This window comes from Centropristis striata, chromosome 9 (assembly GCF_030273125.1).
Source record: "Centropristis striata isolate RG_2023a ecotype Rhode Island chromosome 9, C.striata_1.0, whole genome shotgun sequence".
NCBI lineage: Eukaryota > Metazoa > Chordata > Actinopteri > Perciformes > Serranidae > Centropristis > Centropristis striata.
Window position 1 is genome coordinate 17,972,657 of NC_081525.1, and position 15,252 is coordinate 17,987,908.

The window sequence follows — 15,252 nt, forward strand, 5'->3', positions numbered from 1 at the left end:
CTCTGTCCTTTGTTTACTATCTTCCTCCAGGCCACAATCAGTCAAACTCCAGCCATCCTGGATGCCTGACTATCCTCAAAAATAGCCTCATTTCTCTCTGTGGGACATGAAGGGAAGGATGTGGTGGTGATGAGGGTAAGGAATGTGTCTTTTCTGCTGACAGATGTCCTGTGCAGCGAGCTGATGGGGCACTGAACTCAGACCTCTGGTGTGGTTTTAGGCTCTGCATGCACACATCATTGAGATTGTTCATCGCTGTTAAACAAAACACCAGCAACCACATAAACAAACTCACTATCTGACCTTTGCACAGTAGGTTTTTATAGTAGTCTTAGTTTAATCTGGCACTGCACATTAGACAGATGTTTTAACCATGTCTGCCTTCTGCAAAGTTCTTGCTGTAAATCACTAATGACTCACTAATGACATTGGCGATCTCCTGTCTTTCTCTAGTACCACAACGCTGTTGATATTTGTGGCTAAGATTAAAATGACTCGCCAACTTTAAGATGGATTGGCATGAAACTGATTACAGACATTCAAGCCCCCCAAAGAATGAAGAATGTAGAACCACTTTCACATTTCAATTTGTCCAATGTTTTGTTTTATAACCAAATACCTAAAATACTTACATTAAATTAGCTCAACTACACTTTGTTTTTACGGCTGGTTAGCAACTAGCAAATACTGATGTGCAACAACATGCTAAACTAAGATGTTCAACAGCCAGTTCAACAGTAGATAGTATACCTGCTCAACATTAGCAAGCCATTGTGAGTAAGTTAGCTAAAGTAAGCATTTAGCGCACTAGACTGTGCTCACTTGAGATCAGATGGTGCTGCGATCAGCTGCAGTGTTTTGTGTCACTTTGGGTTATGTTTCTTTAGAATTTGAGTCTGTTTCAACTTTTCACTGCAGGTTCTTTTGGAATTCACTGCAGCACCGACTGCTGCAAATGCATATCCCCCACTAAATGGAATTACTTGTGATTTCACCAATCTGACAAATCTGTTCTGAACGTGGCCTTAGTTTTGTTGTCACAAAAAGACTTTTCACACTGCGATACTGAACTGTTAGCTGGGCTAAGGGAGTTGTTGACCTGGTACTAAGGGATTTATTGGCCTGGGGATAAGAAAGCTTTCACACTAGAATCCTGGCACATTTTAAAGTAGACTAACCCAACTTTAGCCTAGGGCTTGCTCTGCTCCCAAGCAGGGTTAGCCTCGGGTTTTAGGGCTTATACCGTGAAAATGAACCAAACTTCGGACTTGGACGTTGTTTGGACAACAGTGTAAGTGTGAAACGCAGTAAAAGAAAGATAGTTGTTTAAATGTTCATTCTTGAATTTACCATTAGTTCCTTGTTGTAACAGACATTTAACCCGAGGCTAATCATGGTTCAGTGTGACTTATATAGCCCTGGGCTTTGGTTAGCCCTGGGTTAACAATACTTGTTCGACAAGGAGCTAAGTTATCCCAGGGTCAGAAATAAGCAGTGTGAAATGAAAATGATTGCTAAGAAGTGCAAAATCATAAACCATAGCTAGCAAGTTTCATAACAAAGGACCATTATGCATTTTGTGAAGTGTTTTGGTATTGGTGCCAAAACCCAGGTATCATTTTGGCACTGAAACAAAACCCAGCCCTACATGAAAACAGGTGAAAATAACTTTGAGCCTTTCGCAGAAAATGGCCGTCAAACAAAATAATTCCAAATAACATTATGAGCCTGTTTTAATCCAAATTTTTGGCATAACAGTGCATGCATTAAAGTAAAGATAAAGAACATAACTGTTTTATATCTAATGTAAATACTAATTATTTTATATCAAAGAGCACACACTGACTGATTAGTTCTCTAAGGAATCAATATTTGCTCCATATGCCAACCTCCAAAACCCTAATTCCACAAATAGAAAACTATGTGATTCTTTTTTTCCTCCCATGAGCCATAATCCTATTCTCTATGAATCATCTCTGCCCCAGAGGTTGAGCAATCCTAAAACAGTCAAATCAAGCCCACAATGTTGTCACACAAAGGATTCAATAATTAGTAAAACCTGTTTACCTGCAGGTGATTTATCACAGCGTGTGAGAACAGAGACATTTTTGCAGTGTGTCTGGTACTGGTTCTTTAAGAGCAAACAATATTTTCTCGCATATAAAATTTGATCCTGGCACAGGAAATATATGTACGTGGTACATGCCCAGCTGTGTTGTGTAAAACAGGATTATATAAGTTTATTGAGACTAAGGACTTTAAGTCCATGAAGACCTTGAGCATAACCTGAGCTATGAGAGGAATGTTAAGAATTTTAATTAGATCCAGGATTGTTTTTTTTGCCAATAGTCTAAACCTCTCATCAAACTATGGGCCCCAATTTTTATCATCTCTCATTTCAGCGATTGGAGAGAATGCACATTTAACAGCCAATGAAAATAATATATTTTAAGCCCTGTTCAACACTGTTTTTGTGATGAAATGTAGACAGGGCCTGCCAAAACCGAAGAACTCAATGTTCCCACTCATAATAAAACCAAAAGACGTGAAAATATTAATAAGATGCAATAAAGGAAAAGTCGTCAATGCCAAGTGGACATTAATGATTAAGGTGTGTAATCTGACAAAAAGTAGAATGAACTGTGGCTAAAGTATAGGTACTGTAGCTGTCAGAAACTTAACACAAAAGTCCTGAAACTGCGTCTTTAAACGAGCTGTAAGGACTTCAATATAGGTGTGATGCCACAAGTATACTATATTAGGCTGGGGTGATACATTAAAGTTTTGCAATGGCCATTGTCAGTGTAGCAAACAGCATTTGCGGATATATTCGTGCAAGTGTGTGTGAACCCCAAATGCCCCAACCTACACTGTAGTATCAGCTGGGAGATGTGTTCGAGTAACGAGTTTGTACACAAAATAAACTTACAAAAAGTCCATGCATGTAAAAACGAATGCTCTTATTAAACAGAAAAACACAACCCTGATTCCAAAAGCGACATGTCAGTAAAAAAAAAAATGGATAATTTACTTATAGTTTTTGATATATATTTTATTGAAAACTTTAAAAAGACAGTATGTTTAATGTTCAAACAACAACGTTACTTTATTTTAAATGCAGACGATGCAAATTTAATGCATTTTGCATTATAAATGTTTTACAGCGTCCCAATTTTCATGGAATCATGGTTGTGTTCAGAAGGCATACAACATCTGAGAAGATTGGCTTCTATTGAAAGTAAAAGGGATTTGTAGCAAAACACATTTATATTATTATTATATATATAAAAAAACATTGTTTTGGTCTTGGTGCTAAAAACAGTTATCATTTTGAGAGTAGCGCTGAAATGATATACAACCATACACCTTCTGAATCTCTTGACCTCAGACCATTAAATTAGCAAAATAAAAAGGCAAAAATTGCCCGCCAAAAAATAACCACTGACCCAGCCATTCACCAATATATCTGTCCCATCACTCAACCCTAGTGCTGCTTAAGTGCCGTTACAGTACCCTGCTGCAATAATGGTGCCAAGGCACAGAGAGAGCAGATGCAGAAGACCATTAGAAACAGACTAATCAGAGCAGACTGACTACACTCCAAAGTGCATCAGTCAGTACATACAGGCTTACATGCATACCTTGTCTGCAGTATGTTAACATATTTATGTCATTAGACAGACAAATTTAGAGGCCTCAAACATTTCTTTCACTATAGATATATAGAAAGTTTACCTTTCTACAGGCTAATGTATTGTGTATATGTGTACTGTAATGTATTATTTAAGGGGAAAAGGGGCTTTACTTTATCTAGATAACACAAATAACTCAACAACATACCTTTGTAAATCAGTGGCTATACTCTGATAGCCACTCCAAAAGAGCACAAATCACTAATCCTCACTTAATTTATCCCATCATGCCATTCCAACGGGCTTCAGGCTGTCACAGATAATTCACTACATTTAGAAAATCAAACAAAGCTCTTACATTCCTCCCCCGCTCCTGGTACCACATGCTACCCTCCAAACTGAAATTTAACCCAGCACAAAAAACATGGGAAAGCAAAGGTCCAGGTGGGATCTACTAACACACACTGTGGCCTAAGTGACAGCAAACTAAACACTGAAGCATTTTAAGACAGCTTGACAAACATGTGTTAAGTCTAGTCCATGACCAATTTACTTTCTGAGGTGCCAGCCAGGGAAGACTCACACAAAACAATTAAAATAGCTTAAGTTTGTAATTACAGAGGTGAAAAGTTGAGAATAAAGACTTCTAAAGAAGTTCTGAGGAATGAATATCTCACCATCAGATGCAAACGGGTTGGTTGGTTCGTTGGAGTAAGGATGTGGCGTTCAGTGACAAAACATTAACAAAGAAATGCTGTCAATACCAAACCGCAGACCAGTCCAACTGGGCAACAGCTCACTCCACACAGTTCAGCAATGTGATCTCGCAGCTTACAGCTTAAAGACTTAAAATGATCCGAATTCTTGTCATTTGAATTATTTGCTTGTAAAACCTACGGTGAGGTGGCCCTGACTGTATCGCTCTAAGTCCATATGGCGCCTGATCCTGAGTTTCGTCCATCTGAGTTGGACTTTGGACCCCTTTTGGGTCAATACAACAAACGACGAACAAAAATCACACACGGACACAGCCCCCAACAAACAGGTGCTGGTATTTTACCATGTCAAATTAACTAGCAAGGTCTTTTGTAGTAAATCATTACACAGTCAACAAAGAAGGGTACAGTGTGATACAGAGCTGATTGCGCTGCACTGTGTTTAAGCACTGCCCCTGCCACTGTATGGATATTGTGGCTCATATCACCATCCTTTCATATCAAGTGTTAATTATAAAAATAAATGTTATTTTCCCTTGGAGCAATTTTGTGATGTGTAAATAAGATACATAAATTAAATTGACTTGCTAGCATGGTTTAAACCAACAAAGTGAGTACTGTGTGTTTGCCATATTCCATCTGCTCCTCTATATTTCTATGTTTTTCATGTCAGCCCTGATGTGTTAGGTATCAGAGCAGTCAGTATCATGTGTTTTGTTAGACAACAGCAGCTAGTAAACTATGTTTAACTGGTTTGCAACACTGATAAAAATGATTGTTCCTGCAAGCACATATAAAGAGAGTAATTTTTAACTTTGCCAGACATCGTTACTCCTGCCGTCATAATAAAGGACACATGAAACTGGTTTGAAAGCATAATTTGTTTGACAGTCTGTAGTGTGAAGGGATGTTGAAGATGTTCATATTAGGAGGGATTAGTGGTGCCAAATGCCAACGAGAATATCTGTGATTATGTGTGCAGCACATAAAACACTCCTTAGTAAAAGCAGAATAATCACAAAATATTTGCTATTTTATTAACACTGAAATCGACTGAACTGACAATTTACACAAAGGGAAAATTATAAGATTTTGATAAAGCCTTAAAAAGTCAGTAAAAAGGTATTTCCACATGAACTCAATTCTCAGCTTTATTTGAAATGTTAAATAAAAAAAAGTATGTTGGAGTATTTACCTTGGTTATGAGTAGAGGTTCTCGATGTTCCAGTCCCCCTCTGAGTGTAAATCCCCATGGTGCACCTCCTGAAAGAAATACATCCACCAGCTTCCAGCTTTCACCATCTCTGCTCCTCTGATCCAGATTTCCTGATTTCTGCATCACATGCCAGATGCTTTCTGCTTCTGTATAGTGTGGATCATGTTTATATCTGTCAGCATCCATGGTTTTTCTGTAAAAAGTAGAGAAACTAAATAAGACAGCATGAAACACAGAAATATAGTAAGCACATCTATGAGCATATGTTACTGTTGACAAAATGGCACTGTATTTATAAAGGCTCAATCTTGACAACATGTCCTGTTCCAGTTCTATGCTGATGACACCCCACAGTGACTCCCTCTGAATCTACTTTGTGCACTTTCAGCTGAAAGCTATGGCTAGATCTTCACTGGTACTAAAGAACGATGCAATATTTCCCCCATCTCAGCACTGTAACACTCATTGACAGTCAATCATAAAAAAAAATTATCAAGATTTTACTGATCACTTTCAGAGCTCAGCACGGTCTGGCCACACATTACACAGCTGATCTTTTAAGCCCTCCTGAACCTGAGCGTGACCTGCAAACACTACTGACAGCTCTACAACAGCTTGTGAATAAAGCTAACTGAGCATTTGCCATACGCTGCATGAAGAGTGGAGTTAGGATAAGAAAATGTTACATTGTAAATATTCTCTCTTATCATGTGTATTCTTTTCTCTTTATACGTTGTATGCTTTTTTTTATACTTTATACAGCTGACCTTATTTTTGACCATGTGTTTTTTATTTGTATGCATTTGTTTAAATTCCCTCCCATTATTTAAGAGAAGCACTTGTTATGTGTGTTTTTATTATCAACCATTATTGCAATAGATAATGTGCTGTATCACTGTCAGCTTGTTTGATGCATGAAATAATATACCTTTACCATAAATATTTTATATTATTACAAACCCCCAAACAAAAAAAAACATTTCTTAAATCTATATACTATGTAATACTATACTTAAAAAGTGTGTTCATGTAAAATTTGGGCTAACAGAATACTGTTTTTATTAATTTGATAAAAACTTTTTTTTTTAAATGTGGCCCAAATGCATCATAAAGAACTGATTAGTGTTGCTAAGTTTAATGACTTAATGTCTTAATGTGTATGTTGAAACATAATGTAGGATTTAACTGGCATCACTGACAATAATGTGACCAGAGCACGTTATTTGCTGAGTAATACAGTAAGATTACAGTTAAATATGGCAGCACCATTTGAAAAACCTGGTATAAAGCTAGGATCAAACTCTGGAATATGGGGTCACTATTGGGTAGCATAACATTACCATTAAATGTACCTTCATTTTAGCAAGAATACTAATTTAAATGCAACTTTCATTGCATTGGGATAATAATGTAAATTTCAGATAAATTAGTTATCCCCTAAACAAAGGGCAAGTATTAAAGGTATACCTTTAATTTTAAGAATTCTCGCTTACGTTCTGTTTTTCCAATGGCATAACTGGACTGTTAGAATTAATTGAAATATATGTTTTTAATTTGAAAGGCAGTCATCTGAAAATCACAAACTGAATATGTGGATGTAGTTAAGTTCGCTAGTCATGGAGGCTGTTTTGCCTCCGTCTATAGGTTTGAAAAAAGCATCATGTATCACTAAGTTAGAAAATCTTTAACGCTGCGTAAACACCTGTTGTCATACTCCAGACAGGCTGACTTAAACTTAATGCTCTTATGTGTAAGATAATTAAACACACGAACAATGTCGAGCAGCACAATGGAAACCATCTTCGCCTGTGCCAACACATAGGCAAAACTGAGCTGAGTTAACAAGAGGTGCTATATACCATAGGTAACCGAATCATCGTCTATAACAAACACTTTTATTATGAAGTAACTAACTTAGTCGACTTTGTGAAGTCCATAGCTATCTCAAAAATCTTACAAAACGCATGCTTAAACGGCTGACCTTACCTGGGAACTCAACTTCTGGATAACCCGGTGAACACGAAAGCTTGGTCGGGGTGGCACGCAGCTATATCCCAGGTTTACGTTACACATACTTCATCTTTTGTAACCGTGTTCTTGTCAAGTGAATCACTTTTTCGCCAAGTCGCTTGTTGTGTGAGCGGCTTCGGATAGTAAGCTGGGAGTTTCCACTATTTCCAACGCTGCAGTTCAGTCCGTATCCTAAATCATGATACAAACCGAGAACGACACACTGACACACTCAGGAGAGTTTAAATTAGCTAAGCTAACCTAGCTCCATCCCTGGACAACAGACAAGGATAACAAGTGCAGGAAAATACAGCGCAAGCGTGCCATCTACCGTCAGCTAGCAAGTATGTTTAAAGTTCCCTCTAAAACCCGTCCTACTTTATCCTTAGATGTATATACCCATTTTAACCCAGGAACGGAGACTTTACAATTACTTCTTGCAATGTGGGGCATAGCGTTAGCTAACAGCAGCAAAGTTAACTAGTAAACTAACTATTTAGTTGGCTAACTTTACGTAATGTGACAAAGGTAAACATAATTTCTAGTGGAGCGCATTTGTTTCCATAACAACCTGCAGGGCAGGGTAGACACAAGGGACAAACTTAATCAATTCGCGGAAGTGGTTGAAAGGAGTAACGTCATCAGCTATCATAACTTGGTTTCCAACTTTCCGAAAATTGCCAAAAAAGAGTGTGTAATACATTATCAGAGCATATTAATGAACTTCTGTTAAGTGTATTGACGAACTATTTAAAGTATGTTTAAGAACTGGGGGACCTGGCTTGGAATAGAAAACGAAAATGGCCAAGTTAAGCAAGAAGACGCGTCTGTTGATGCTAATGAAGACAAGACTCAGGACATAAACAAGACGACTGCTGTTGCTGAAAGGGATCCAACCAGTGCTGTTGAGGAAGATGCTCAACCGCCTCAAATGCTCCAAAAGGCGAATGGCTTCAGTGGTGAGTCTGATAAAGTTTGTAAAGTACAGCTGCAGAGTTGGTAGGAGTAGTAGCTTAACATAAGTAGCTTTGAGTAGCAGTGAGACCATTGTAACCTGGGGCTGGGCGATATATCGATATAAAAAGTATATCGATGTATTTTTAAATGTGATATGAAATTAGACCATATCACATATATCGATACAGTCCAAATTTGTTTCTTTCTTTATATATAAATGCTGCCCTTACAAGGGTTTGTCATATTTAGTTCTTTTGTAATTTTCGTTATTCTTTCCTCATATAAATATATTTATTTCAGAAAAAGATTGGCCTATTTAATTTCATAGGCTATTTTCATTTAAGCAATTTTTTTATTTTATTTTAATGTGCACTTTTTGGCACTAAAAAAGGTACTCCTGTTGTTATACAGTATTTATGTTCACTTAAATATATGGTTTCTATAAAACTACTACGATAAAAATATCGGGATAGATATCGTATATTGATATTCAGCCTAAATATATCGGGATATTACTTTTGGTCCATATCGCCCAACCCTAGCGTAACCCAATTAATGACCTTTATACTTGCTTATTTGCAGGCTACATTTATAACTTCGCCAGCAGTGCCTCAAAGAAACTGTCTGAGTCTGTGGTGGAAACAGCACAAACCCTAAAGAAAAGTGTGAAGGAGGGGAAGATCAATGGAATTATTGATAAGGTAAATATCACTTGTGGCCTGTATATTAAAATATTTTTACCCCCTTCTTTGTTCTTTGCCCTATTTATTGATACACTTTATTCCCTCAGACTATTTTGGGAGAATTCCAGAAAGAACAAGAAAGGTTTGTTCAGGAGAAAAAGGCAAAAACATCTGGTAAGTACTGAGTAGTAAGCTGAGTACTGAGTATTAAATATGTGTGCTTACTATTCAAGTACATAATGTAACAGTACAGTAACTACAGATAATTTTTTATTGTTCCTAGGTGCTGCTGTGCCACCATGGGTTGGTTATAACGAAGAGGACACCATACAGCAACAGATTTTAGCTCTCTCCGCTGTGAGCACTGCTCTTTTTAAAAATGTTTCTTTTGTCTGTGCATCAATACAGTTTCCAAATAAAGTCACTCCAGTTTAATACTTCATTTGTTGACAGGACAAAAGAAATTTTTTGCGAGATCCTCCCGCTGGGGTACAGTTTCACTTTGACTTTGAGCAAATGTATCCAGTCGCCATGGTGATGTTGGAAGAAGATGAGCTGCTTCGGAAGATGCGCTTCCATCTGGTCCCCAAACAGTGAGTGATGTGACACTCACATAATACTTTTTTAATGTGCTTTCATCACGTGCGTCCCTGCATAAGAGTGGGGCTTTTATTAAAAACGAAAAATATTGCATTCAACCGCAGAGATGACTGCCAATCCTTTATGTCGTTTATTTAAGGGTGAAAGAGGAGGCCTTCTGGAAGAATTACTTCTACCGTGTGTCTTTGATAAAACAGTCAGCTCAGCTCACAGCTCTAGCAGCACAACAGGCTGCTGAGCGCAGAATCATGGAGGGAACTGGCACCAGTCCGGAGACTGCTCAACAAAAGGGTATCATCTACTTTGTAGTGTAAAACTATCATGTCTAATCTTAAAGGTCCCATATTGTAAAAAAAAGTGAGATTTCTGTGTCTTCATAATAAAGCGGGTCTATATGTTATATAAATTCAGAACATATCAAAACGCTCAATCCACAAAAAAAAAAGCACACAACCTGTAAGCATTAACAGAGACTTTAAATGAGCCGTCAAGACTTCTGTAATGTTGTGATGTCACAACTGTATTATATATAGGTAGGAAGTGCTGCCACAGTGCTTTTACATGAATTCCCCAGCTGCAGTGATGGTGCAGAGACGCCAAGAGCGCAGATGACTAAGTTTACAGATGATACTGACCAATCAGAGAGGGGGTCTTAAAGAGACAGGCACTGAAAGGGAGCATACAGGTATATTCAGATAGACAATATGAGAAAAATAATAACTGTTCTAGTAGAAACCACAATAAAAGTATGAACCTGAAACTGAACTAAATCTCCTTTTGATCTAAATGTTCTTGAATCATGTGACACAAAAAGAGGGATGAGGCTTTGCCAATTATTGTGTGATAATCCAAATGAAGTTTGTTCACATAAGGACTTTTACTTTAAACTTTTGAACATAGTACTGTAGCTTAATGTTTCATGACATGATCTGCTTTATAGCAATAATAATATCAGCGTTTGAATAACTATTACTGATCATTATTGACTGCACTGTTCTTGTTATTGAGAAAGTGTGAATATCACTTTCTTTTTGTCTATTAATATACTTGAAAGGTAATGTCAAATAATGTATATTTTTGCAGATGTTGTTAAACGAAAAACTCCCCCTGCCCTCTGCAGTGCCAAACCAAAGACAAGGGAGGTAAGCCACCTGTTTTTAAAGAATAAAACAAGAGTGTAATGCAGTAATTAAAATGAGAGTAGCTCCACTCTGACCTCCTTCTGTTATTAAAGGAGGAAGAGGAGATCTCCACCAGCCCATCTGTGTCTGAATTTGTGAGTGATGCTTTTGACTCATGCAAGATAAACGAGGACGACCTACGCAAAGAAATGGAACAGCTGGTTCTAGACAAGAGGGAACTTACAAATACACAACAGGGTAAGTTGTTTTTGTTGATTTGGGTTGTCATTTGGAGTAGTTTGTCAAAGTTCAATAAATCACTCAACTTATTTTTTTCCCCCCAGAGGAGACTCCTGACTGGGAGAGAGAGCTGCAGGAGGAGCTTCAGGAGTATGACGTGTTGGCTGATAATGAAAATCGTGATGACAACTGGGACAAGGAGATTGAAGAGATGCTAATGGCGGACAGTTAGAGCACTTACATAAGTCTTATCTGTGTTAAGGACACCTTTTAAGGTTAGAAACAGCATGTGACTTCAGATTTAATGCTCCCAGCAGAATGATTCATTTCAATATTGGTCCTTGAATAACTCGGGACAGAGAAATACCACAGTGTACTATTTCTGTAGCCTGAAAATGTTAATGAGTAAAAATGCAGTTTATCTCCTCCAGTTAAAAGAATAGAAGATGTTGTCCTGCATCTCAAGTTCATAATGTGATACTGAGGTACGCCTCCACAGAGCATAAAAAACTTCAGCCTCAGATTCGACCTTGACAGAATGTAACCTTTGCTTAACGGTGGCCGCTATTGACACAAGTGGCAATTACAGGATAATAGTAAATGCACACATAGAGGAGACACAAGCACAGCAGAGTGACTCAGCAATGTCTGTTACACAGCAACATCTCCCTACAATTTCTATCACCAGCCACCATAAGTTAGGCTGTAGCAGCAAAACCAGTGAGTATATTGAATAGAGGTGTGAATCAGCAGAGGCCCCATGATACGATTTTATCCCGATACTTGAGTCACAATACTTGAGATATTATTGCGATTTTAAGCATTTTTTGATGTGGTGAGTATTGCAATACAATATATTGCGATTTTAACTGCATTTTGTGTCCACAAAATTAAATTCAATCAAGAATTGTTTTGTCAAATCAGAGAAAATTCTCAGTCTGTTCATCTCACTTCAGTCTTTTTATTTCTCCACAGTGAGAGTCAAATCCACAGACTGACCGACAAAGTATTTAAACTGAACTTAACTGATATCAAACGTATGGGTGACAACAACTGTAGCATTTTCTCAAACTTTCCTCAACTTTAAGCTTCACTGCTCTTAATTTTTTTGAATGAAATATAAAAAATAGCCTAACTTTGCAGCATTATTTCGACAACTTCCCAACACAATATCCTGGCACACATGGTGCCTATAGATTCCTTAGATGTTCTAGTTTCATGTTTTCATGTTCATGATTCATACCACTATATCCAGTATATTCCTAAAAGTAAGCCCACTAAAAAAACACAAACGGCAAAAATACTGACGGCCCGCCGCAGCTAAATATCTATTCTTGGCCATGAATCGATATAATATCGCAATGCAAAATATTGCCCCTAATATTTAATTGAGCAAGGATGTATTTAATTTCTTTAAACCTGTTCATTTTTAAGCGGAATAATGGGTTACAAATGTTACTTAGTCTTGCTTTAACGATGCATTCTTGCATCTTTAAAGCAATGAGTCAGGTAATTTCCTTTCAGTTCCAGAGGATCTCACATAACCAGTAAAGTATATTTTTGAACAGAGTTTATCCTATGACTGAGCCAACTCTTTTTTTTATAAGTATAAATAAAAATGATACTGTGATGGTTGCTAATAATATGTGGTAGCCTACTTAAAAGTCACAATCTCAAAGATTTCTGTGTTGTTGTGTTTGGTGACACCTATGGCGATATGTGAAAATGTGGATGAGTTTCTGGATGTAGCTTCCAGGAGATACGCCGATTCACACACTTGTGAGTTGAAGAGTGAATTTGTTGCGTTAGCTCTGCCTGGGTGATGGAAACATTCATCAACTGTGGGCAGCTTGTGGTTTTTCTTGCGATTGTCGCCACAGACATCATGATACTGTCGGCCTTTCAGTGGGTCATAGACTCAATCATCACTGCAGTGCCTCATTCAACAATCAATATTGACCTAACAGACTTTTATTTAAATGTAAATCTATGAAAATTATTACTCTGATATTTTTAAAATCTGTTAACAGTGCATTACGGTATATAATATAATACACAGTGTAGGTATAACCTGTAATGCGTTGTGTATTTTATCAAATTGATAATACTGAACATACATATTTTTTGTGAGAAAGTCAACTTTCTCCACATGCAAACATATGCTGTGACTGCTGATGCAATGTATTTTGTGGATACATGTTTTGTGCTCTTCTAGTTTACATCAAATCTTTCTTCAGAAAATATACCAAGAATCCATTGTCTTTTATGTTTATATACTGTATGTACATTTCAGTGTAGTGTTACCTTTTTATTAAAGCTTCACATTTATTTCTATCTAAAATGTGTTGATTTTTTATGCTATTGCATGAGATTCTGTCTAGGAATAATGTGTAATTTAGAGAAACAGGCCCTGAAGCTCAACAGTACACTCCTGTTGATCTCAGTCCTCAATCATTTAGTCTGCTTGTGTTATTGTGTGATTTTGGTGTTCCTAGGGTTAGTTCAGATTCACCAAAGTAGCACAATAACACAAATTCACTAAACGATCAAGGCAGCAGTAGACCTTCCGTGTTCTGTGTGGTAAAATTACTGTTTTTGTCAAAGGGGTCTGATGGCTAAAATATGTTTTGCTGCTACGCCCGTCCACAGCAGTACACTGCCTCGCTTCTATACTGGTACTCCTTTCTGCTTCTCCAAACTGGAGGTGTGCCGACTGCCATCTACTGCAGGTAATACACAGTGGTGGAAGAAGTCTTCAGATCCTTTACTTAGTACTACTACCACACTGTGAAATTACTCCACTACAAGTAAAAGTCCTGCATTCAAAACTTACTTAAGTAAAAGTACAAAAGTATCAGCATCAAAATGTACTTAAAGTATCAAAAGTAAAAGTACTTGTTATGCAGAATGACCCACTTCGATTGTTTTATTATGTTCTAAATAAGTTGAGAAACAACAATAAGAATAAGTGGCATGGACTAAGTTGAGTCCTGTTAGAAAGTAAGTATTTCTTTGACTTAAGTGTTTTTGGGACGCAAATGCTTTTCAGTAGTGAGTGCAGATGGTGTCAATTAAAAAAAACAACGTTTAATTTTATTTTATTTTAACTCTGCTTATTTTAACTACCTAATAAACTTTTAAGTCGTTTAATTTATAAAAATGGGTAATCATTTTAAATGTATCATGTTTTTCATTTTAAATCTTGACCTGAAAAGTAATTAAAGCTGTCAGCTAAATGTAGAGGAGTAAAAAGTACAATATTTGCCTCAAAATGTAGTGGAGTAGAAGTATAAAGTTACATAAAATGTACATAAAAGTACGTCAAAATTGTACTTTAAGTCCAGTACTTGAGTAAATGTACATAGTTACTTTCCACCATTGCTACCTGCCTCTTCTAACTTATACATATCAGTTAAGAGTCCTCCTTCAGACACTGTATGAGGATTAAAGGGATAGTTTGTGCATTATTATACAAAACTTGTTGTTTTGTTGTTATTTAATAACTTGAGTATTCTTTGGGTTATCAAAATTCTTTTAATAACTTTTTGTCATGAGGGTCCATAGATGCTTCAAGGGTTATCCTCAGGAGGGCATTGTCAATAAGTATACCAAGTTTGGTGTTAATCCGACTAACTGATTTGGAGATATAAAATACTTCAATTTAAAGAGCGCCACCTAGTGGTCATCGCCCAAAATTTTGCAGAGAGCCTCAGGGGCTCATGGGGAAGTAGTAACCTGAGTTTCATGTCATTCAGACACACCAATGTGGAGATATGCAACACTTCCTGTTTTGTGTTGATAATAGCGCCACCTGCAGGAAGTTGTTATTTAATAACTTGAGTATTCTTTGGGTTATCATAATTCTTTAATAACTTTTTGTCATGAGGGTCCATAGATGCTGTGTGCAAAGTTTGGTGCGAAACGATGAAATTGCCTAGGCGGAGTTCGAAAAAGTAGGTTTGCGACATTTCGCAAATTGGCGAAAAAAAAAAACGGTAGAAATGGGCGTGGCCTATATCACGAGATTCAGCACAACTCAGTGAACGCGTGGATATAAGGTTTTTGAATGTGCGATGA

At 37.2% G+C, this 15,252-nt stretch overlaps 2 protein-coding genes across 3 annotated transcripts in view; one reads left to right on the forward strand and one right to left on the reverse strand.

Moving 5' to 3' along the window:
• Nucleotides 1-8,076, reverse strand: part of shroom2a (shroom family member 2a) — a 38,201-nt gene extending 30,125 nt beyond the window's left edge. Inside the window, exons 1-2 of one of the 2 annotated variants that reach the window (XM_059340762.1) lie at nucleotides 7,551-8,076; nucleotides 5,544-5,757 (exon numbers count right to left, since the gene is read on the reverse strand). In XM_059340762.1, the coding sequence (XP_059196745.1) occupies nucleotides 5,544-5,750 (207 nt within the window). In that variant the 5' untranslated portion in view covers nucleotides 5,751-5,757; nucleotides 7,551-8,076. The remainder of the gene's footprint in view (nucleotides 1-5,543; nucleotides 5,758-7,550) is intronic. The other variant, XM_059340763.1, reaches the window with a different exon arrangement.
• Nucleotides 8,067-13,499, forward strand: LOC131977457 (synapse-associated protein 1-like). Its single transcript, XM_059340764.1, has 9 exons — nucleotides 8,067-8,533; nucleotides 9,114-9,232; nucleotides 9,322-9,388; nucleotides 9,498-9,571; nucleotides 9,668-9,807; nucleotides 9,954-10,105; nucleotides 10,898-10,956; nucleotides 11,049-11,193; nucleotides 11,280-13,499. The coding sequence occupies exons 1-9, from the start codon at nucleotides 8,332-8,334 to the stop codon at nucleotides 11,405-11,407; spliced, it is 1,086 nt and encodes a 361-aa protein (XP_059196747.1). The 5' UTR covers nucleotides 8,067-8,331; the 3' UTR covers nucleotides 11,408-13,499.
• The last annotated feature ends 1,753 nt before the right edge of the window (nucleotides 13,500-15,252 follow it).